This window comes from Dunckerocampus dactyliophorus, chromosome 9 (assembly GCF_027744805.1).
Source record: "Dunckerocampus dactyliophorus isolate RoL2022-P2 chromosome 9, RoL_Ddac_1.1, whole genome shotgun sequence".
NCBI lineage: Eukaryota > Metazoa > Chordata > Actinopteri > Syngnathiformes > Syngnathidae > Dunckerocampus > Dunckerocampus dactyliophorus.
The window spans coordinates 16,715,005-16,738,856 of NC_072827.1; the positions used below are offsets into that span (position 1 = coordinate 16,715,005).

A 23,852-nucleotide genomic window follows, 5' to 3' on the forward strand; every position below is an offset into this window, starting at 1 on the left:
AGAGTTTAGTCTGGCGTTTCACACGTGCGCTGACATCAAACCTTTGAAGATGCGTGGAAATTGTCACGGCCAAAAGAAGCTCTTTGCTCCACTTTTGTGAAAACAATGTTTATTGAGTACTGAAAAGTGTCACCCTGGGTGCGATTTTACATGGCACCCACCTCCATCGGCGCTTTACATGCGCTAACAAAAGAAATGGAATGGCATTGTTTTTACCGTCGTCTTTCATTTGTAAGATTACATGTCAACCAATTTACATGCTTCTCAAATTCCAAATAAAAACAACACAAATCTTAAATACAATAGAAATATCCTTACCACCAAATAAAAATCTTGTAAATAATCATTCAGTAATTATAATACAATACTCAGCTTGCACACAATAACGCAATATATAAGCTACAATAACTACATAAACAAGCTATAGAACATACCTACAGTATGTACAACTATATGCAAAAATATGTAGAAAAATGTTGGGCACGGGGAGACTTTTTTGTTATCATTTTTAGTATTTTTTACATGATTTTTGGCAGCCCCTGGAAGCAATGGCGCCCCTGCAATCTGCTTATATTGCCTAATGGGCCAGCTGGCTCTGTATCCAATTTCAGGGTTCTAAAAAGGTGAACATTTTCAGGTAAGGCGTGGTTTATTAGAAATATTAGTTGATTTGTGAATAGTCGCGATTAAGAAAAACATAATAGAATAATAAAATGGTGCCGGTGGAGGTGGAGTCCAGTGAGGCTGGGCAGCATCACCTATTGCGAGTGATGCTGGGTGCTTTGCGGTACTTCCATCCATTAATTTTCTATGCCGCTTATTCTCACTAGAGTTGTGGGGCTTAGAGTTAACGTAGTCGTTGCTTATTATTCCCTATAGTAGTAGTTGCCCTTTGTTTGTGGTGCCACTACGCTTGCAGTTAATATTGTTTGTGCTTTTTGTTTAATGTTATATATACACTTACTGTGAGTGTTTCCTATGATACTCAATAGTAACGATCATGAAAAGCATCATGAAATAAACCTTAACTAGCTTAAGGACGGAACATACCAGCACTGTGGCATCTGGTCGGCCAGCAGTTGTTCTGGAAAGGGATTCTTTCACAGCGAGGGTCCTCTGCATCAAAACTTCAAGTGTTGGTTGTAAAGTCCCATGAGGACAGTCACCTTGTAAAATGTAGAGTGCAGCTGTCAGAGGCTTCATGGCGGTGCAGTACTCATGCAGGAATTGGTACTCCTTATCTCTGAAGCATCCAGGTATTCAGGTCAGTCATGGGGATGCCAGTAATTCTCCTTACAGGAGTTCCACCTTGTGGATGTAGGTACCAGGAGTTTTCTTTTGCTGATTTCCTCCACTGTTTCGGATGCAAGAGATGATCTCGATTTGGTCCAAAGAGCTGCGCACTTTGCTATGCTAGTCCTACACACAGCCTCGGCTTCTGGGTTAGATGTCAAACATTTCTCTGCATCCGAAGTGGAGATGATGTTGGTTGTGTGAGAAGCACACCTGTGGTGTGGGGGGAGAGACAGCTGGCCGTCACTCTCATTCTCATCTGAGAGGCCTTTTGACACATCTAAAAAAGTGACATCGTCGTCGTCGTCATCAGGATTGGACACGACCTCCCCCGTTTCATTGTCATCATGAGATGCCGGGACAGGCTGATGAACGTTCAACACCTTGACAAAGTTGGATCCGTTATCAGTCACTCTTGCAACAACTTTGTTGAGCAGTTCATACGCAGAGTGAATGTTTTCAATTTCGGCACCAGTAACATCATAAGTATGCCTACGGCGAATTCTCCTGCACGCCAATGCAGCCTTACTGCGCTCCAAAGAGGATCTACTGATCCAGGGGCGCGTCACTCCCATATAGTGCAACCCCTGTTATTCGCCATCCAAATATCAACAGCAGTTGACACAAAGTCGACATCTTTCATCAGCAGTCTTGATATTACGTTCCATGTCAGCATACTCCTCCAGCGGGGATGAAAATGACGTTCTGTGAGGAAGCTCGGCAATGACAGTTAGCGGGGCAATCAACCTCTTCAACCCCCCCTCTACTTACTTATGTTTATGCTCATTTTCCACCGAAGTCCAGTTTCTGTTGTTTGAGTGGCGTCGGACCTGCTGCACTCGTAGCTCTCCTTTTCGCTACGCCAGTAGGAACGTTCGACGTGAGCTTGACTGTGCCGTGCTGCGAGTCCCAATGTTTCTTCAAGTTCGATGTTGTTTTATTAACAGTTTATCTCCGGGACAGAGCGTACAAAGAACCGTAATATTCATATCTTCGTCGGACACGGACTCGAAGTCGTGACTCTATTTCCACCGAGTAAAAGCCAAGCTCCCTCCTGCCGCCGTTGTTGTTGATGCTCGTCACTCGCCACCGTCACAGCGGCAATTATGGTTTTCTATTTGTTGAAAAATAGTAACGCAGAGTAACGTCAATGAGATCACTGGTTTTGAAATAGTAACGCGTTAGATTACTCGTTACTGAAAAATAAGGTTTCCTACCACAAAGTAAGGTGCATATATTTTTACATCATTTCAATGTCATATAGATTACCTGACGACACCTTTTTTTTAAATAAAAATCATACATTTTTACAAACAAAGCAACAAACAACCCTAATAAATAACAGCTTACAACCAGCAGTGTAGCAACATTTATAAAGATAGAAATAACAATACAACAAACTTCATACAACATTCAACAAATATATAAACCTTGTCAAGCATCATTTCAAGGTTTAAAAACGTTGCTGTTTTGGCCTCACTCTGCTCCTGTTGTTGATGTTCTCTCTCAGATTCTTTTGTAAGGAAGTCCAGAATGGCATTTTGTTGCATTTGACTTTTCCATACTGGGATTGCAGCTTTTGAAAGGTCCCGGAGTGCTGCGTGGTGTAGCAGAGGACTCACTTCAGTGGGCTCAGCATCTCCTGGAAAATGACACATATGCACGATTGATGGGCTACAAATATTATCTAATTGCAAGGAATAATAGTAATATCGTATAATAATATTGGGCTGAAAGCGTTTCATGAGTGATAATATAAAACGCCAACGTCACAGTCCAGCCCAGTAATATAGATTCCCCTCACTGTAACTAGCGACAACCAACAATTCAAAACATGGCAAATATTTATGTGGAGTAGCAAATGATTGAATATTTAATAAAATGAGTGATGTTACTATGAAAATCAATAATTGTGCTTACTTATTTACATTTATGTGCTTCATTTGGTCTCCGCTCTGCCGTCTTGTCAGCGGGTGTTGTAGCTAATCATACCCCTTCATTTCGAGTCTGGTCACCGACCACACTTGGTTTCTAGGGATGTACACCCCTTAGCGCGTACCTCTTACCCCTTGATTTAAGGAGAACTGGGAAACCACTTGAGTCTCTTGAATGCGTAAAACCTTGGGATAAGGGGGACGGGGTGGAATCGGGATTCAGCCTTACACTAATCTTTGATGTCACGTAGGGTGTCACCAAATATGGCCTGCGGGCCATGAGTTTGAGACCCCTGCCTCAGTTTTTACACGAAATGCCCTTCCTGACGCAGTCCTCTGCTCAGGATCATCGCTTGCTGACAATTTACACGTATGCATTTGTACGTTTTTGCTGTCACTGCAACTTTTGCGTTCCTTTTTTATACAGTGGGAGAAGGAATTATTTCATCCCGGCTGATTTTGTACGGCGACCCCCTTCCAAAAGTCCATAAACTTCCATAAACATGAACAAAATATGAAATGTAGGTTATAAATTAATTTGTACTGGACTGAGTGTAATAAGTATTTGATCCCCAAGCTGACTTCGTACTTGATGGAGAAACCCTTGTTGATTTTGCTCATTGTTGTGTTTGATTTGATTGGCTCAAAGGGAAGGTCCGCTTTCTTCTATCTTCACTTCCTGCTGGCAGAGGACGACGTGTCCCAATATTTATGTGCATCTATTGTATGTGGATGCTTCCTGCTATTTGCGTTTTAAAGCACTGTATCTCCTTCAGTAACTCTGCATGTTATTTTTGGCTTCACTTCCTGTCACCTTCTCTGTGGGGTGGTCTCACACGGTAGGGAAGGAAAAGTAAAAACAAAAGCCGGTCGGCTCCTGAGCTAGTGTGACCTTGTGACCTCTGCTGACCTCTGCGCCATCACTGCTGCTAATGAGCTGAGGGGAAGTGGTTTCTCGCCAATGACAGAAAACAAGCTCTGCAGCCAAAAAGAATCAAACTGAAAAAAATAACAATACAAATGAATTGTCCAGCGGACACAAATTTGACCTAAAAGCGCAAGGATTTTGTTTTGTTTATGCAACTGACGGCTTGTTGCTTTTATAACAAGCTTTGAAAATATTCCCCAGTGGAGATGATGTCATCTCGGCTCCATGCTCGCAAAACTGTAATTATTGTTCAGCAAACATCACTGATGTTTAAGTTTGGGCGGACCGTACCATGCTGGACCTGGGTGTGCTTCCCCCTCACTCTCCTGGCCCCCGCTGGCGTACGCTCGCACCGAACATTCAAGCTTTGGCCCGTTTGCTTGTCTCATCACTTTTTTACTGCTGGTTTGCTGCAATTCTCCTGACTTTGTGGACTATTTCCCATCTGTCTATTTCTATGGTGCCAGGTGTTGTCTGTCATTAATTGCTAACGAGAGGAGTGATCATATTAATTAAATTACACTTTATGCACACAAATGTAGTCGTGGGTGAGTGAGCGTGCAGTGTGTTTGACTTTTGGATAGTCTTTGTATTTTATTTCTATTATAAAATGTGTCATTATTATTAAGAACTTGTGAGTAATGAGGTAAAGGTGACTATAGGGGTGTTATTTCATGTTTAGAGGGCACTGATAATGTTAAAAAACCGTATTTAGAAAGTCGGAAACAGATTTTCTGTGCTCTAACTATGAAAATGGTCCATTTATAATTAAGGACTCCTACTTCACTTATCGCGGTCGAGTTTGGAACCACTGAACCGCGATAAACGAGGGATTACATTGTTCCCGTGCTACGTTGCGGTCCACCTTTCGAGCACCCGCTGTTTTTCATAGTGCTTTTTTTTTTTTTTTACAGCGTATGAATGTGCATTGTGTTCAACCCACGCATTGTGTTCTGCATCCTGATTGGCTAACGGATTGTAGACCATTGTCAGCCAGTCTCCTCCGTGCATTCCTGTGCAGTACAGAATGCGTTCGGCTTGCCAAATTTACATCAATGTTCGATCGCGAGCGGTGTGACTCTGAACGCTGTATGTTTGCAGGTTTGATCCCCGACAACACCCACAATGGCGATGAAACATTCCGCACCGTCAAAGGCACCTGCGGTCGCACCCAGGAGGCAGAGGAGGATGCTAACCATCGCACAAAACGTTGGACTCCTGGACATGCTGAAGGAAGGTAGAAGTTGCGGCTGTAGGGCACCATTAAGGAATAAATGAATCTTCGGTTGGAGGAGGATGAGGAGGAGAAAAACACCAGGAGAAAAATGTTTTAACAAGGATACAAAAACGTTACAGCACAGTAGAACGGTGCCAGGTCAGAGGAGTGAAACACGCGTGAGTCACTTAATAATTTCTTGTGTCCAACCTCGTAACCTCAACCTTGTTGATCTTTACAGTTCAAACTAAGGTTTGGACGTTTTTTGAGAGTGTTTAAAAATGGTGGAAATGTGAGAAAATGTTAATAACTGTTTGAGAAAATTGTATAAAGTGTATAGTGAAGTATATGGTTAAAACATATATAATAATGTAAAAAAAAAACAGCATTCAGTATTTCAGTATTTGTGTGTGTGTGTGTGTGTGTGAGAGAGAGAGGAGACACCTGGAGATAACATACAGGTGTCCACATGCTTCATGCATGCACTGAAAGTCTTCTTGCTCGGTACACGCATGAGCTCCATTGGCGGTGTAATGATACAGCTGCTACCTTTTATGGCAGAGGGTGTGGGTTTGATCCCAGGCCTGGACAGTTTTTTTTTCTGTTAATTTGTTATCACTATGGCTAGGGTTTGTAACGGTTCGTTTTAATAACAGTTCGATTTGTATCACAATTCGTGGTTGCTGATACGGTTCGAGGAAGATATTGGTTCATTTAGAACGATACGATCCGAAACGATTCGATAACTTTAAATCGATTCAGTAATTCAACCAGTTTGACTGTGAAATAAATAATAAAGTTTCCCAGATCCCCACTGTTTTTTGGAAGGGACTCGGGTGTAAATTAATTGTGGATGTAAACAAACAAATAAACAACAATGAATGGCGAATGCATTAGCATTTTATTTGAATACGGTGCAACCAACACTTCAGGTTGAATTAACAATGAATGAATTAACAGGTTGAATTAAATCAGGTCTGTGATTAATTCTGTCAAAATGCAATGCAGTGCTTGAGTGCAGGATCGGGAGGCATGGAGTTTCAACAGCGTGCATCTTTCACACATAAAGTGAAAGGTACGCCAAAGTGGGGGACTATTTATCATTCAGGGATAAAAGGGGTGATGGTAATGGAAAATAAAGTACTTTTATGTAGCTGTCCAGTCCTTCACACGTCATCGTGTGTGTAGTTGTGTTCAAAACAAATGATGTGCTGTACAACACAAGCCAGGAGGTATTGCTTCACAACGTAATCCATCCGTTTTCAGCTCGCAAATGAGCTGGAGCTGGATCTCCTGCTAATATGCTAACAACGTTTCCTCCGTATAGACACAAATGAAGGCCTCCTGAGTTTGAGGCCGTGGAAACCTTCAGAGGTCGATCAGGAAGACACTTTCCATTCTCGGATTGACGGCTCTGTGCACAGTCTACATAAAAGATGGATTAACTTTTCCTTCCATTTCCTGCAAAAGCGATTGAACACGTTGCAGTCTGCATGCTGGGTCGCCCGTTGGTAATGTCCCTTCATAAAGAAACACTATTCGCATGTGCACCAATTGCAATTCACTGGACAAGTGTTATAAGGACATAAAAGCTACAAAAGTGAACTGTGATGCGTCATTGTTCTTTCCATTGTGACTTGTTCATACTTCGAAACCCCTGCCCTTGTCATGCAAAGTAATGATAGTTTTAATCCTTCCATGTGCTGGCAAAGCCACGCCGTTCCCCTACGCACGCCTCCAATATGTCCTGGTGTAAAGGTAATATTTGCGAGTAATCCCGATGAAGTCAGAGTGATGTTTGAGGGGCACAGAATGTAAACCTTTACTTTATTCTCCCTTTTACTGCAAATTAAAGTTTTGTAGCTTTTTCCGTCTGATTTTACAGGAAACATCTGGATCTCTCGCCCCACCAGAGCAGTGGCCCCGGGTGATTGTATGCTGCTCAGCTGTGAGGGCTCGGGATAATGAGCGGGTATCAAACGGGTTCCTACGGATGAGCGGGGCGTCCAGCGGCATCCTAGACCCCCGCGACACTGGAACATCGTCTCGCGTGTAAATGTTTCACACGTCGTAAGAAGCGCTTACGACATTCATCGATAGAAATGTGTGTTCCTGCGGGACTGTTTACACTTTAATACTACTCACATAAGACCAAATATAGGATAACCCAAAGTTTTGGGGGAAAATGGTAGATCTTGGTGGTTTTGTACGGTGGCCGAGAAAGAGAAGGAGAGCAGAAATACGGAAGTCACAGCAGCGTAGGTAAAGCGGAAGCCCGACGGGCAAATGGCCACAACACAAACTCCACAACGCAACAGAAGTGACCCGCAATGGAAATATAGCACAACTATTATTGATGTGGATTTGCAACAAACCCGCAACAAAGTCTGATGTCAGAACCAGCAAAACAATGGTACAACGTGTACCAATATTGGAGGAAATAAAGCTAGGGGTGTCCAAAATGTTTCCATTGCGTTCTTTTTTTTTTTTTTTTTTTTAAAAAAAGGTATTTAGGGGGAATTTTTATATGTTTTTATATATTTTTTTATTTTAGTTTTTATATATAATATTTTTTTTATTCTTGTAAATTGGCTAAAACCAATCCATGTACAATAGATATGCTAAGACATTATATAGATTTTTTTTTAAGTGTCCATTCCAGCTTTACTGTATTTTGTAGCTGACAAAACCTTTTTAAATTAATTCAATATTAACAAATGGAATTATCAAAAATATATATGTATATATTTATTTTATAAATTCAATATTTATTAAATTAGTACTAACATTTCAATTTTCTCTCTTTGCATTACGCTTCTTTGGTCTTTTTTCCAACCTTTGCTGTTGTTTTCTTGTTTAGCTGTATTTTTAGAATGTGCAGCGGACAAATAAAATACGAGCTGTGCGCCGCCCTTTGGACACCCCTTCACTGAGCAGCGGTCCCATCGAGTGAAAAGTGCACATCTTGCCCTGCTGGCGATTGGGTCATAATGAAACCCGTTTAAGGTTTAAAGAGTTCAATGATCTGAGATGTTTGTGAAAGCAAAGACTTTCAGTCACACCAGTGGCCTCACCTCAACAATGAAGTTCTTTCACAGCGGTTTTTAGATTGCATCAAACTAAGTCTGGGAAACAAAATGTTTGAAGAGTTTAGGCATTACTTTAGTTGGGGTTCTTTTTTTAAGTCATTTGCAAGGCCAGTGTTGTTGTTCTTATCTTGGTTGTTGGGGGCTCTCCGCTCATTAAAAGGCCCACAGGCATTTGAAATGATTACTGGTTATTCAAGCAGACAAGCTTTTTTTTTTTATATGGCCGAGTTTGAAACTGGCTCGAATTTCCTCCACTCTTAATGAAGCCGAGTTTTATGATCTTTTTTTTTTTTTTTTTTGCCCAACTTTCCTACAGGCTGCAGGAAACAACCATGCGGGTATTTTGGAGCTAATAACACTCCAACTATCAGGGAGATGCGAAAAAGCCCTGCAAATAAATACATTTTGTTGACATGTGCTTACGAATCCTCAGCTGCTACTCGGATGAAGACACAAAACACTACTTTTTGTTCAAAAATATGTTTTAATAAATAAGCAAAAATGTACAAAAAGAGTTTGGAGACTCAAAGAATGTCTGCGAATGATGCATTGGTCCCTTTGCAGGCTATAGGTACACTTACACAGGTATGTACAATATGCATTCATTTAGATATACTTTGGTTTTAAAGTCTTTGGGGAACAAAATATATATCCTTCATGAAGATTTTGCTGGAATATCCGCGCTATCGTCCTCAACCACAGCGCTTTGCTTTCTTCTTCTTCGTCTTTCAACAGCTCAACAACAGCCTTCCAGAGGCAGTGTGGTCAGTCTGCAGCCACACACTCCTCAATGCACACGTGCGCGCGTGCGCGTGTGTGTGTGTGTGTGTGTGTGTCACATTACGTCTCAATGCCACTCAGGTCCGTGGGCTGCTCAATAATCCATTTGATTTTGGAGAGTTCAGACAGTCTGCAAGAAAAGCAGAAATGAAATGAGAAAATCTTTTGGTGATAGCATTCAATGGATTTTTAAAACATGATTTATTTACATTTTTAGAAATGTTATTTCCTATTATACAAAATAAAAAGAGCTTATATTGAGGAACCTCCAAAGTTAAATTGGATGTTTCCTTTGGTCATTTTTTGTCTGCTACCAAATTAAATGTTTTTTTGATTGATTTAATTTCGATTATATTTATTTGAGTATTTTTTTATTTTAAGGGAAAAAAAGCTATTTTTTTCTGTCATTTTGGGCACAGCATTCTGTATTTTAAAAATCAAAACACAAAAACAGATCCTCCAAAATATCTTCCCCTTCTTGTTAATATGGGCCTGCGTTTTTTTATTGTCCAGCACTTTCATGCCCATTCCTGTGGTGTGCACACAGCAAAACGCAGCTGCATTTTTGGTATTTTGGTGCAGCCGGGTTATTTACGGAAGAAAATGGGAATTAAAAATTAAAAGCAAAGCAAGGATTGGTAGGTTGTATAGTCTGGGGAAATGTGTGCATTTTTATTATTATCGATCTACTCCAAATAGGAATCGATTATTCTTGATAGATTATAATGTTAAAAAAAGGAAAGTGTAGAGTATTTCGTCAAGGGTGCACAACGTAATAAAGGTGCCTCAGATAGTCACTAATACTCTACATCCTGGCTTTTTAATATTATTTAGGTTTAAAATGACGTCAGAAGCAGTAAAAAGTGTTTAGATGTATGTGTTGGTGTCCATCGTCATCTGCGTGCAACGTACCGCTTGGGCATCCTTGAAGCTGTGCAGATGTTAGTGGGAGGTAGACATGGACCAAGCACCCTCCATCCTCCACACGGAGAAGGCGTAGCTGAGTCTTTCGTGGGCCACGTAGCTGCAGCTGGACATCTTGTTGTCCATCTCGTCGCTCTGCAGCACCTGACACAGGAAGTCGATGTACCTGGAAGCGAGCTTCAGCGTCTGGATCTTGCTCAGTTTGTCCGACGGCAGAGTGGGGATGATCTTGCGTAAAGACGCAAAGGCCTCGTTGAGAGACTGCGTTCGTTGACGCTCCCGGACGTTGGCCAGCACCCGCTGGTTCTGGAGCTCCTCGTACGACTGCGTGCCGGTCGGGCTCGGCTTCTTGGGCCGCTTCACAGGCCCCGGACTGAGGCCGCTGCTGCTGCTGCTGTCCTCAGCGGACTTTTTGCTGGGTGTCCTCTTCCTGGCGCAGCGCTTGTGCTGGCGGTCCATGTCCTCCTCGCTGCTTCCCAGGCTGTCCACCGGGGACACCGGGGAGCTGGAGCCCTCCTCCATTTCTTTCTTGAAGAAATGCAAGGGCGGAGAGGAGAAAACGGTGTCCACCTTTGAAGCCGTGGTGAGAAAAAGTATCCGTCAAGATGGGAGAAGAACCTGGAGGACTGTGCGCGCTTCGAAGTGCGCCTTGGCTTAAAAGGAGACTGACTTCAAACTGAAGCTTGGCATGCCTCTCCTCTTCTCGCAGGAAGTTTTTCCCAATTTTTTTGGAAACCTTATCCTGGTTTGGGATGCTAAATACTTGTGGAGGGTGGAAGGGGAGGGCTTTGTGGGGTTGGAGGGGGAGCTTGTGCGCCTTTTTGGTTGTGTCTGCTATAAGTCAAAAACAACTATTATGTGTTCCACTTTAGTGTTCACACCATGTCGTTATTTGACGGATATTTTTAAAGTGACTTTTAGCTCGGACTGGGCTCCTCAATCCAAAAATGAGTGTACTTGTGTGTTGTTTATCTTGTTACACTGCTGACATGATCATATGTACATACTGTTATATTGTTTACAAACTCAGGGAACACGTGACACAGGAGCGCTTTAGGGGCAAAAAGCCAAAGGATTGGAAGGAGAGCCATTTGTTGATAGATTTTTTGCTCAAACACGCAATAAAAGTGAATACTTTTGTTATTCTGTTTGTTTTTATTATTGTTACATTATATTATATTGTTGAATATATCATTATATTTTACATTGATATATTATTACATTTAATTGTTCCCAAATAAGTTTGTTGATAAAAAGATTTTGGTTTTCTTCAAATATTTGTTCTTGATTAATCTGATTATTATCGAGATCAACAAATTAAAGGCAAAATCACAAAACAATCAACGACACTGAAAATTTAAAATAAAAGAATTGGTATCTGCAAAATATTCACTCAGTATCGGCTCACTACCAAGATTTTGCAGGATGGCCCACCCCTACTTTTAGCCTCCCGTAAATTAAACGTATAAATATTGAATTATAAAATAAAAAAGAACACTTTGGACACACTTTGAAAAGGGGTAGCATTTTCACAACGCAGGCCGCGCTTCTCCCTATATTGAAATATTGTGAATAATATTACAATTTGCAAGTAACGTAAAGAAATGCTGTTAAAAAGAGTGAAAGACCCATGAGGCTCTTTTCCACATGCATTCTTGAGGCAAGAGGAAAATCGAGATGCTTGATCTCTGCTGTTATCAGGTCTCGGGGTGCCTATAACGTGGAAGTCAAACAGGAAGTGGCCTTAAACTAACTGAGGAGAGCGTGCATGTCTGCAGATTTACCTCCAGTGGATGGCGTCCATGCAGCCATGCTGTTTGTCAGAGGTCCACCTCTTCATCTGACATGTCATGTTTCTTCTGCAAAGAGCAGCACACATGGCTCACATTATATAAGGCTGACTTCATCTGCTGCCAATATGCACACTTTGTCCGAATCAGCTGACTGAACTCTTGAGGTTTGTGCATGTTTTGGAATACTGTCGATACGATGCTGAGAAGTAACTCAAATCTGTGGTCATTTAACTGCTGGTTTTGGTTTTTTTGTTTTTTTGCGTGTGATACATTATGTGAAAATTACAGCATCTGTTTTCTGTTGAAATGAATACAAATGTTTCTTATTGTTATTTTCACTGTGTTCATTAGGTCTTTAATTAAGTCAATCATTCATCAAGCTGGTTCACATTAGGAAGCAATTGAGATGAATTACACTCTACTTTTCACATCAGTTCAACTAAACCACCTCAATAATGTGTGGATATAGGCACTAGACTACCAGGGAGGATGGTCTCTGTACATTTTGAAACCGTTTTTTACCGTTTGCTGACCTGGAGCTTGCAGACCTGATGCCTCAAACTTCTGTAAGTCTGAGCCAGAGGTTTTATACGGGTCCTGAATGCATCTCCATATTAAATAGAGCCATCAAAATAGCAATAGTATTGATGCAAAGGACAGTATCAGTATCAGAGCGATTCTAGCTTGACCTGATCCATTTTAAACATGTCTTTGTACAAACCAAAACTCAGCTCAGGCAAGAACTGGGACACCGGAGGCCTTTTAAAGACAAAAAAAAAGTTTTCCTTTTTTTATTTTTTTTATTTTTTAAAAAAGTTTTGCTCTATTTTGCTCAAACAATTGTATGTACTAAAAGGGAATAATCGTATTATTTCATTGATATTGTTACATTGTCTTATATTGTCATAGCGACGTATTGTTAAATTGTTTAGAAATAACTTAATACAAATACTTTGTTTTTATTGCCGAAAATATTTATCCCGTGTTTTAATCATGGTCAACAAATTTAAAGCAAAATCACAAAATCATTCAATGATGTTGCAAAATGTAATGTAAAAAGGTATCAGTATCGGTATCGGCAGCACTGGCGCTGTATTCACTCGGGATCGGCTCAATACCAAATTTTGCAGGTTTAGCCCAACCCGAGGTTGCATGTTTGCTGGTCTACATTTTCATGCAGGTAATGTTTCGTGTGACGGGTACCAGCTGGTGCAGTTGTGAAAAAGTACATTGGCAAACCTCACTCCCTGACTCCTTAAGAGCAGCGCTGGACAACGAGTCGACAGCTCGGGCTTTAAGCTCGTTGGCGGGGATGTGTGAATGCAGGTTCAATGCAAGGCAGGATGCGGGGCTGACTGGACCGCGTGTGAACGTGTCACATATGCAGCCGCCAAAGTAAAGCTCATCGGTTGCTTGTCCGTTGCATGAAAAGCGGAGGACATAAACTTTCCACGATTATGCACTCAAGCCTGCTTGCAGACCTACAGGGGGCCCTGCGTGCCATGGGGAGGGAGGTTCTGCACAGTGTCTCTGAGGTACTGCGTTCACATCCAACGCTTCGCATGAACAAAATGAGGGAGCAGGGGCCCCCAATCTGGACTTTTCCATCCACGCTGCCGGCAATGACAAGCAAAGAGTGACTCAAAGAGGCCCGCTGTGAACAATGAGAATGACAGCTTTCCTCATGTCCACGCTCATTGAAATGCATCCCTACTCTAATTCAACCATTGGGATCTGACTGCAATCTTCAGGGTTTGAACAGCAGGCAATGTCACAGTTCAAGGCTCCAAAAGGTGCTTGTGTCCCTTTACTTTCCACCGGTATCGGATGGATACGAGGTTGATGAGATAGTTCAGTTCAAGTAAAAACTTTTTATATCCGCTGCACTCAAAGGTTCAAAGGTTACTTTATTGGTACCCGAAGGTAAACTTGTTTTGCAGCCAGCAAGATTCGGGTAACCATTAACATACAGGATAAACACAGGCATGCCATAAAAAGACCTACCATAGCACAAGTACTGTACTGGAAAAAACAGGACGATGTTACATTATTTTTGTTGTATTATTATTTTTACTCTCTTTTTAATCATAGCGCTTACTGTGTCTCTGTGTTTTATTATTGTCATTTTTTATTGTTATGAGTTGTATTCGTTTTATCTTCCGGCGTTCCTCAGAGGGAGTAAATGTGCGTGCGTACGTGTGTGGGGGGGTTGGGGTTTGGGGGTATCAAGTATGGGGGAGGGGAATTGTTTGCAGTATCATCCACCTTTACTACAAAGTATTACTAAAGTACAACCACAGTAAAATATTTACACTGACAGTTTCTGACAGAAACGTATTAAGGGCAGAATTAGTAGTAAATAGTAGTAGTACTGTAGTACTGTAGTACTGTAGCTCTTATGTCGGATATTATCAGATACACTCCTGATCAAAATGTTAAGACCAGTGGAAAAACTGCAATATTTAATATTTTGTACTGTTTGAGCTGAGGGAGGTTCGAAGCAGAGCTTGAAAATGCAAAAAGAAGAAATGGGAGTGAGACAAAAAAGGTTTTGAGTAAGCAAAGAAGCATTAAACGGAAATAGGCTAATCAAAAGTTTAAGACCGTAGCTCAAACCACCCGGAACCCCACTTAAAACAGAAATAAAATGTTCAAAAAAGGATCTTTTAAGAAATTTCAAACGCTTTTCTTACTGCGTGCGACGTCAGCAGCAACGGCACGCCACGAGAGGCCTTGCTCATGAAGCTCAAAGACAGAACGTTTTTTTGCCTTTGCCATCAAGATATCATGACAGTGTGAATAGCTGACAGAAAATGACACAGAATCCACATTTTTGCCAAGATTTTGGCTTTTAAAGGCTGTGGTCATCTGATGAACAGCCTATTTCGCTGTAATGTTTGTTTGCAATACATTTCTCATTCAAACATTTACTTGTCATTACGGTCAAACTTCGGTTCTTGCATGCCCCTCATATGATTCAGTTTTCGTCTAAAATGTTGCCCAATTTTTGCCTGGGTTTTTGCACAGTGTCGCACATAACAAACTAGACTATCTACCCTCTACTGCGCTGTGCTGTGTCATCGAGCGCCCAAACAAAGCACTGACTCTCTGTTGGTGCATTTTTTTATTGCGTGCGACTGCTGAATAATTTTTGGGTGTGTGGAATAGATGATTTGGACTTACATTATTTTAAAAAAATGGGGAAAATCGCCTCAGTTTTTGCATGTTTTAATTTTTGTCTAACCTTTTGGAAAAATTCTACCCGAGAACACAGAAAAGCATCCAGTCGTCCCACGTATGGGCGTCAGTGCTGTACCTCATCCACGTGTTGCTGGGAGAGAGAAAAGCTCGTCTCTGTGGCTCAGATAATCTCCTGATAGAGATGGAATTTTATTTTATTTTTTTTTTTAAATATGGAAATGAGTGAGACTGTAAGCCAAAAAGACCCGAAGGCTAAAGACACAGGTGGCCGACACGGAATAAATCATCCGTCAGATGAAAAATATCAGAGCACGCTGTACTTCCATCCTACACGTCCAGACGTAGATGCTCTGGAGCCTGAGACCTGGTGTTGAAAGATGAGAAAATGGAGAGGAGAGAAAGAAAGGAAGGATAAAAAAGCCGGAGAGGGCAGAGGGACGCAGGACGATCCTGGAAAGGCTTTGAACTTGACACACAGGCTTCTGCATATGTGAGTGACGTTATGGAAGAGATGATTTGTTAGAGTGTGATGAGTGGAATCTTACCGTCCATGTGCTCGCCAGGATCAGTAATCTTTGATTCTACTTGGACTTCAACCCCCGCAAACGCTTGTGGCGCTCACCCCAAATGATCTTGGCCTGAGGATCTGAAGCCTGCCTTCTCGCAAATGTGTGTGCCCGAGCGCTGTATACGTTATCACCTGATTATCTACACCTGTCTCCTCATGCATGCCCTCTCCGATGTGTGTGTGTGTAAGTGGTTCAAGATGCACCAAGCATGTTCAGCAGAGGAAGCCTGCAGCTGCTTCTCATTGTTCGGAATACACCGTCTATCACTTTTCAAGCTACTTGTGACCCCACGGAGGCTATTAGAGCAAGTGTTTAGATCTATACCGCACTGGAAACAAACCCTTCAAAAAGTCAGCTTTCACAAACGAGAAAAAATATACTAAAATTGGTTAGAATAGCCTTAAAATGAGCGCAAACTTTAAAAGTATAGAAAGTCTGCTTTCAAGCATGGAGGCAAGTTAAATATCTCCGGTAAAAGCAACTGGACAAATGATCTTACCCAACAAGGAAGACGCACGATATACGTGACGTGACTTACTTACTCGGGCGTGTGACTTAATTTCAATTGATCAAATACTAAAAAAAAAAAAAAAAAAAAAAAAAAGCCCACACTGACCAGAGTCAAGATAAATGTAAGCCCACATCTGACTAATTAGCAAACTCAGTGGTGGAATGAATTGCCGTTGACTGTTGGTTGTCCAACTTTATATGCTACAAATCGTTAAAATATGTTTACATGCAGTAAAAAACTGATGTTCAAAAACAAACTATTAAAAACTTAGACAATGACAACCAAGTGCTTGAGTTTACTTCATGAAAACATGTATGATTATTATACTACACATTGCACTTTAAAATATCTACCAGCGATAACATTTAGCGCTTACGGATTTTTGGTATGCTAAGATGCACTTGCTTATTTCGGTACGATAATTCATTGTATGCCTGTACATGTCATCAGGGTAATGCGCTCGTTGCAAGGCATTACTGTGTTCTTTGAGGTTAGAAATGGACATTTGTTTTAAAAACTCTTGTCAAGCTGTTTATTTTAAGTCAATTCTAAATAATTTTAGCCAAGACACTAATTGCGTACTTCCTGTTTTACAGAGAAAGCCTTTGGACTTAGCTTTTTTTGTGTGTTTCGTGTTAGCAAAAGGCATTTTGGTATCGGTTTGTGAGCAAAAACCAAACAGACGTAGTTTTTTTTTTTTTTACTGAGCATTTGTTTCCAGTAAAGTGTGACTCACAAGTCGGTCCAGATCAACAACTCGCACGTCAGCCTTGATTGCAAAGCTAATTCTGAGATCAGTTGACGCAAGATGTGAAAAGGATTACCTCATGTGGAAGGAACAATGCCGTGATTAAAAACAAAAATCTGTATTTCAGTCTTTAATTGTATGCTCATAAACTGCGCAACCAGCTTTCCTTTGATATGAACTCGCAAAACTGTCAGTTCATGAATGATTCTGTATTGAGGAGAGGTCTCTATAATGCATGAAACCAAAGGCAGGTACACGTTGGCCAATAAAACCGTAGACGGCTACAGTACACCGCGGGAGCAGCATTCATTCATAGCCACACTTCCCTGCTAGCGGCTGATGACAAGGTGTTTCTGAAATCGCATTAGGGGCCCTTTCATAAAGCTTTAATTGGGAGTGTGTAGCAGCTTGAAGCGTTTAGGCTTTGTTTAATGTGATGCAGACTCACTGCTCGCTGCTTTGTCTCCTGTGTGGAATGGGGCCCGGGATACCAGGGACCCCCACTGTCAGTGTTTACTTTGATATGTGAAGGTGGAGGGGGGAATAGGGCCGAATATCCCCCATTTCCTAAACACGCATAGACATGCACCACCATCCCCAAATACTGTACACAACAGGCCAAAACTGTCCTCTTGGAAATTCAAGCCTGGCGTACATACAGTACCACATACCACATACCACATACCACAACTACTGTATATAACTTGTCTGACTTGCTATTAGCATTAGCCGAATGAGCAGTTCTTATTAGATCCGGTTTGAGTACACAAGGTGCCCCAAAACATTCCACATCCTTTCAATTAGGAATATCTGAGTAATGGGCTAGGGTTTGGGTTTGAGTTAGGGTTCGGTTTCGGGGGTTCGTGTTAGGCGTTACGGCCAGGGTTGGGATTAGGGAATTCGTGTTTGGAGCTATGGTTAGAATTAGGGCTGGGGGTTAGGGTTAGGGTGTTCGAGATTGTAATACGACGACCCTCCCCATAACACCCTTGTCGATTGCATGGAGCCCAGTCAATAACATCAGGTAAGGTAGGTATGGTCATACAGTCATGACCAAAAATATTGGCATACCAATGATGCCAATGTTTTTGGCCATGCCTGTGTGGAAGACAACCAAATCAGCCTAATTTAAACAAAAACATTGGCATCTTTGGCATACCAATATTTCTGGCCATGACTGGATCTCCATCTGTGAGACTCTTCCAATTGAAAATGTCTGGGCAATTTTTCAAAGTTCCATTTTTCACACATTTCTCAACCGATTCAAAACCATACCATAGACAAAACGAGCATCCCATTTGGGACTTGTTACTTTTGTGAGCAGTTTGAGGTGGCATCGCGTGATGTGGGATGCAACTTTCCTCAGTAAAAGCCAAGGTCAACACAAGAGAATCAACACCATTGAGAATCCACAACAAGTCACCTAAAAAAATGAATACATTTTTAAGAAACAAACAATGAGACTGGCAAAATGAAAAAAAAAAATAAAAGGTTAAATAAATAAATACTAAAGCAACCCATAGCAATATCTGTAGCGAGATGCATTGGAGCCAATCTCAGCTCAAATACACTTTATTGACTTGACAGTTACAAAAAACAGCGTCCCTGGAGCAATTATGTTGGTTTTAAGGCAATTATATTCATTATGCATGTACTACTTCCAGGATCTGAACTTTAACCAGGCCAAACTGGAGGGAGGGAGAGAACGAGGGATGGGGGAGGGAGGCGTGCAGGACTTGTTGATGGGGTCAGCGTGAATTTGTTGAACAAATGACAAGGGACTGTGCACTTGGGTGCTGTTGGTGGAGCCTCCTGCACAAATAGCAGAGTGTAATTAGTTGTGCACTTGTGACCCTGGTGCCAAGGTTAGCATTGCGGTCGGGTCCACATTCACATGGCGACATATCAACCAGGTGGCCTGAGTGGGGTTGAGCTACTGTGAGGTAAATCTGAGCCTTGAGACCCTTTGGAGGGAGGGGAGAGGCCTAAAAGAAGAAGACTAGACAAACAGCAGCATTGTTGATTCTGCTGATTGTGCTCGGGGACAAGCAGGGTGAAGACCAGCGGATGTCAACAAAGGGGAGGCCTTTACAGTCCGCTGTCACTGACTCACGGTCACCTGTGTCACCAAAAATACCTTGTTTTTTAAATACAGTGCTTTAAAGGACATTTTGACTCATAGAAGGACGGATACAGATGGATGCAGTTTGCAGGATAGCAAAATAAAACCCAACAACACGGATTCCCATGAATCCATTTCATGTTGGTGAGAATTTGGTTGAAGAAATGTCGTCACACAATGTGAGTCACTATTGCAGGGGTGTCCAAGCTTTTTCCATTGAGGGTAACATAATGAAAAATCAAAGGCTGTGGGAGGCCATTTTGATCATTTTCGACCTGTAAAAAAGGCAAAAACTAATCCAGTTTGCTAAAAAGTTATATAATGTGGGTTTTCAAAGAAAAAGCGATGCAAATTTTCACAAGGGGAATAAAGTAAATCCAATTAATCCATTCCAGAAACCCAAAAATATTTTTAAAAATACACATTTTGTAGAGAATAATTACAGTTTTACATGCAGAAAAGAATGTGAAATAATTCTAAATGGCGAACAAAAATTGAACAATACTTTTACCGTTATTGAAGATTGGAGTTGGCGTAGATGGTGAGGAGCGTAGCAATTACAATACAGGGAAAACGGATTAGATTGTATGGTAACCGAGACAGTGTACAAAACACGGTGCATAATTTTGGCAAAAACTGGAGTGTTTGAAAACAGAGGTTTGACTGTACGGTATTTAAAAAAACAAAAACAGCCTGAATGTCAGATTTGTGTTATTAATGTCAACTCCACAAATGGCCCCGGGGCCACACTTTGGACACCCGTACACTGTGGTCTGAATGGAACTGTCCATGATATACAGCGGTACCTCAGTTTTTGTTACTAATCCGTTCCAAAGGGTACATGGAAAACCATATCGCACAAAAACTGAAACAAATGTTCCCATAGGGAATCATGTGAATCCTATTTATTTGTTCTAGTCACCCAAAAATGTTAAGACAAAACCATTTCAGCACAGAATAATCAGAGTTTTACATGCACAAAACAATGTGGAACGCAGTTAGGGTGAGGGAAACCCCTAGACATTTTGCACAGGGCTGCACAATTCTCAAACTTTTGCCAGTGACACTCCAGCGAGAAGACTTTTTCGTTATTTTACATTTATGTGTGTGTTACCTAATATAAAAAAAAAAAAAAGGGAGGCCGAACTGAATATCCAAGCTGTTTAAAAGTCCGACTGACGTCCCTGTGAGCTCACATTTCTCACACCTCATAGAAGCTTGGGAGGCTGACAGTGTTTACTTCTCTCCATGTAATGTGTTTGCCCCCATCACCAGGAGGCCTGTGTTTCTAATCCTCCGAGGGAATTATTCAATGTCCCAGTGCTCATCCGAGAAGGCTTCAAATGCATGCCCGCCCCCCACCTCCTTGAATGCGGACCCCGGAGACACATTGTAAAGACGACACCACATTTTTCCCTCGCACACACTCGCTGAGGCTAAATGCTTGTGAGGAGTTGTAATGAGAAAAGCAGGTGAGCTCTTTAACAAGGGTTTCACAGCTTTTAAAGTGCCAACACAGAGGGTCACCATGGTGATGGGAGCTCGGTGCAAGCGTTTGAGCGAGTCAGCGTTTTTCTTCTTTCTGAGAGGCACACGTTCTTTTCGAAATCGACTCTCTGAAAGGTTTTGTTTTTGTGCTTTGGGGGGGATGATTTATCATTTGAAATATGTCAAACCTTGCCAGCACTGTAAATGTGCATGTGATTGGCGTACACTGATATTCATGTTGCTGCTAATCACATACTTTCCAGATTGGCTGACCTCAGTGACACATTTTTCCTCATGTGATTGAAAGGAATATGGACTTCTGTAAAGCAGAAGCAGAATTTACTGATTTTAGGCCATAACACTAAGGAAACCATGCAAACGCCACCTGAAGTGGGTTTGCGTTCCTTAAACCCTCCATTTTTGTCATTGTCGACTCAAAAGTGTGATAGCGTAATTGTTATTTTCACCACGACAGATCAGCTGCTTCAGTGCTTCCATGATTCACGAGTGGCTCCATTTTCCGCAAGGGGTCGCATTCTTTGCAAATGCGCAAATGACTTGCATCGCTGCCGCAGGGCATAGAGCACCAAATCAGCCCGAAGCAGGAGGGGAAAAATGATGGACAATAGGCAGCAGAATAGGAGAATAAAATTGCAGAATTCACCTCCTCTTCGGTCAGTTCTAGCGGTGTAATGGTACAGCTGCTGCCTTTTAAGGCAGGGGGTGTGGGTTTGATCACGTCTTTTCTTTGGTATTCCATTAATTCCATTAAAAATAATTGATCCCATGTATTTGTATTACTTCAAAATACGCATCAAAGTAAATTCAAGCTCAAGTTAAATAGCATAAAATAGCATACTACAATGGAAAACCTCGACATACATCACTAAATATGAAGTAAGTGACCTTATGGCAGCTTGGCTGTTTGAGATATTTTCCAAGCAGACACGTAAATTGTTCCAGCAGGATGTGATGCACTAATTGTATTTACAAGTGCAGGGCGCAGACTCCAGAGTTACCCTGACACGATAAACACACCTGCCTTGCAGTGTTTGTCAGTACAAGTCTGTCGGATGTTAAATCAATAAACTAACTCAATGAAAAAAAGAAGCCTGATGCGCTCCACAGATTGGAAGGATTTTACTCATTCTGGCCTTCGACATTTTCCTCTTGACTGCATGAATTATATCTCATCCAGTGGAATTATCACAATGACGGTCAGAAAATGAGCGGTGCCAGGAGTCAAAACATACATGTCATTGTCTACTGTCTATTCTCTAATATACTAAGTTTGCTTATATACAGTATTTATAAGTAAAGTATGTTAATACAGTATTTAAAATTAACTGCTCAAAATGCTACACATTATTGTATACACACTGTACCTAATCTGGCCAAAAAAAACAATACAATACTTCATTTCCAGTGAAGTACTTGGCTGGTGAGGCTCTGATTCCTTTGGATTTTTTTTTTAAATGGCAATACAGGTTGCTCATGAAAAGTATAACAAAGAAAGAAGAGAATTCACTTTTGTTAAAAAAAAAATGACATGTATATATATTATATAATATATATATATATATATATATATATATATATATATATATAATTATTATTTTTTTATAAATGAAAAAACATTTGCGACCTTACTGTTTATCTGTATGTGAAGTACGTGCACCCTATCCTTCTGCAGGAAAAGTTATGATGCTTTGTTGTAAAAGTCTGATCACCCTCTGTTGAGCACACATATATGTATATATACATGTATATATATATATATACATGTATATATATATATATATATACATACTATATATATATATATATATATATATATATATATATATATATATATATATATGTATATATGCATAATTCTCCATCGTGGCTGTATTGATTCATTCAGCAGAGCATAAAAGTTTTTAAATGCATTTGACTTGCTGCCAACTCTAGCTGATGCTACCGTTTGTGTACAGTATTTAGAACCGCTGGCGCTGGCTTTTCCTCTCTTTGGAAGGACAGCAGACACCTTCAGGATGAGGGGGGGTACTGCAGTGCCTCCTCCTATGAAATTTCTGTGTGTTTTATTGACAGATTAGCAAAAATAATGATGTGACGCTTACATGAAAGACATTACATGGGCTGTAGAAAGTCATGGTGTATAATAAATGTTTCTGCAAACGCTGATGCTGACAAACAGAAACTGCCATCCGTTACCAGTAAGTGCACTCAGATGCTAGGCTCAGCTCGTGCACTTAAGCCGAGAGGACGAAACATGAAGTGGATATTCTTATCACTCACTTCGTAACTCTTAATTCGGATGTACAATTTGCTACATTTAAGTATGCAGGAAAATACACTGAAAACAAGTACATTTACCTTAAATGACGTGATGCCCTTGAATGCAGCCCCTCAGTGCTCATAATAAAGTGTGATTCAAATGTTCTGCTACTATTCAAGAGACCAGTGTTAGTCAAATTGATTTTTAGACTTGTGTGATATCTTTTGCCTTGATTGACATATTCAGTTCATTTGGAGCTTTTAATAAATACAAATATATATAATCCTGTCCTGCCATTTACCTTTCTGTTCATTAAATACAGTAAAAATGGGCATATTTCAGACATAGTTGCTAATGGCGATTAATCATGATTAATTGATTTAAAAGCTGTGATTAATCTGATTAACATTTTTAATCATTTGCCAGCCCTAGTTTTTTCATGGGTTTTCACTTGGTATTCATCCCAAAAACATGCACGTTAGGCCGTGGATGTGGCCGTGAAAGTTTGTTTGTTTACTCGTGTCCTGTGATTGGCTGGCGAACAATCCCTCTCCAGCTCCAGCTTACTAGCGACCCTAATGAGAACAAGTGCTATAGAAAATGGATGGATTGACAGTATGCTATTACATATTGACAATAACTTGAATGAGAAGAATATATATATACAGTACCAAAGCTTGAATACATCAGCTATACATCACACATCAACAATGTTAAGTCCACGCTTCATAACTGAGCTGCTTCTTAAATGTTTCCAAAGGGCTCCATTAGTGGCACTAAAATGACACGTGCATGAGAAAGAATGGGTATGTTGGTCACTCCCTTGGTCTGTTTTATACATCAGACTAGTTCACCTGCAGGCCGGTGCACAAACAGCTCACACTGTTAGGGAAACTACAATATTACTAAAGTATTTGACCAACTCTGTCGTCTCACCATTGTTTGTGGTATACACTTGTTGTCTCATGCTAGAAT

General features: G+C 40.9%; 1 protein-coding gene across 1 annotated transcript; it reads right to left on the bottom strand.

Moving 5' to 3' along the window:
• Nucleotides 1-8,801: 8,801 nt before the first annotated feature.
• Nucleotides 8,802-10,877, bottom strand: LOC129187664 (twist-related protein 2-like). The gene is made up of 2 exons (XM_054787244.1): nucleotides 10,153-10,877; nucleotides 8,802-9,370 (listed from the first exon to the last, which is right to left on the bottom strand). Exon 1 carries the CDS (start codon nucleotides 10,684-10,686, stop codon nucleotides 10,183-10,185), a length of 504 nt encoding a protein of 167 aa, XP_054643219.1. The 5' UTR covers nucleotides 10,687-10,877; the 3' UTR covers nucleotides 8,802-9,370; nucleotides 10,153-10,182.
• Nucleotides 10,878-23,852: the final 12,975 nt, after the last annotated feature.

Excerpts from the sequence above, each read along its gene's own strand:
- LOC129187664 (XM_054787244.1), bottom strand. The coding sequence starts at position 10,686 with ATGGAGGAGGGCTCCAGCTCCCCGGTGTCCCCGGTGGACAGCCTGGGA.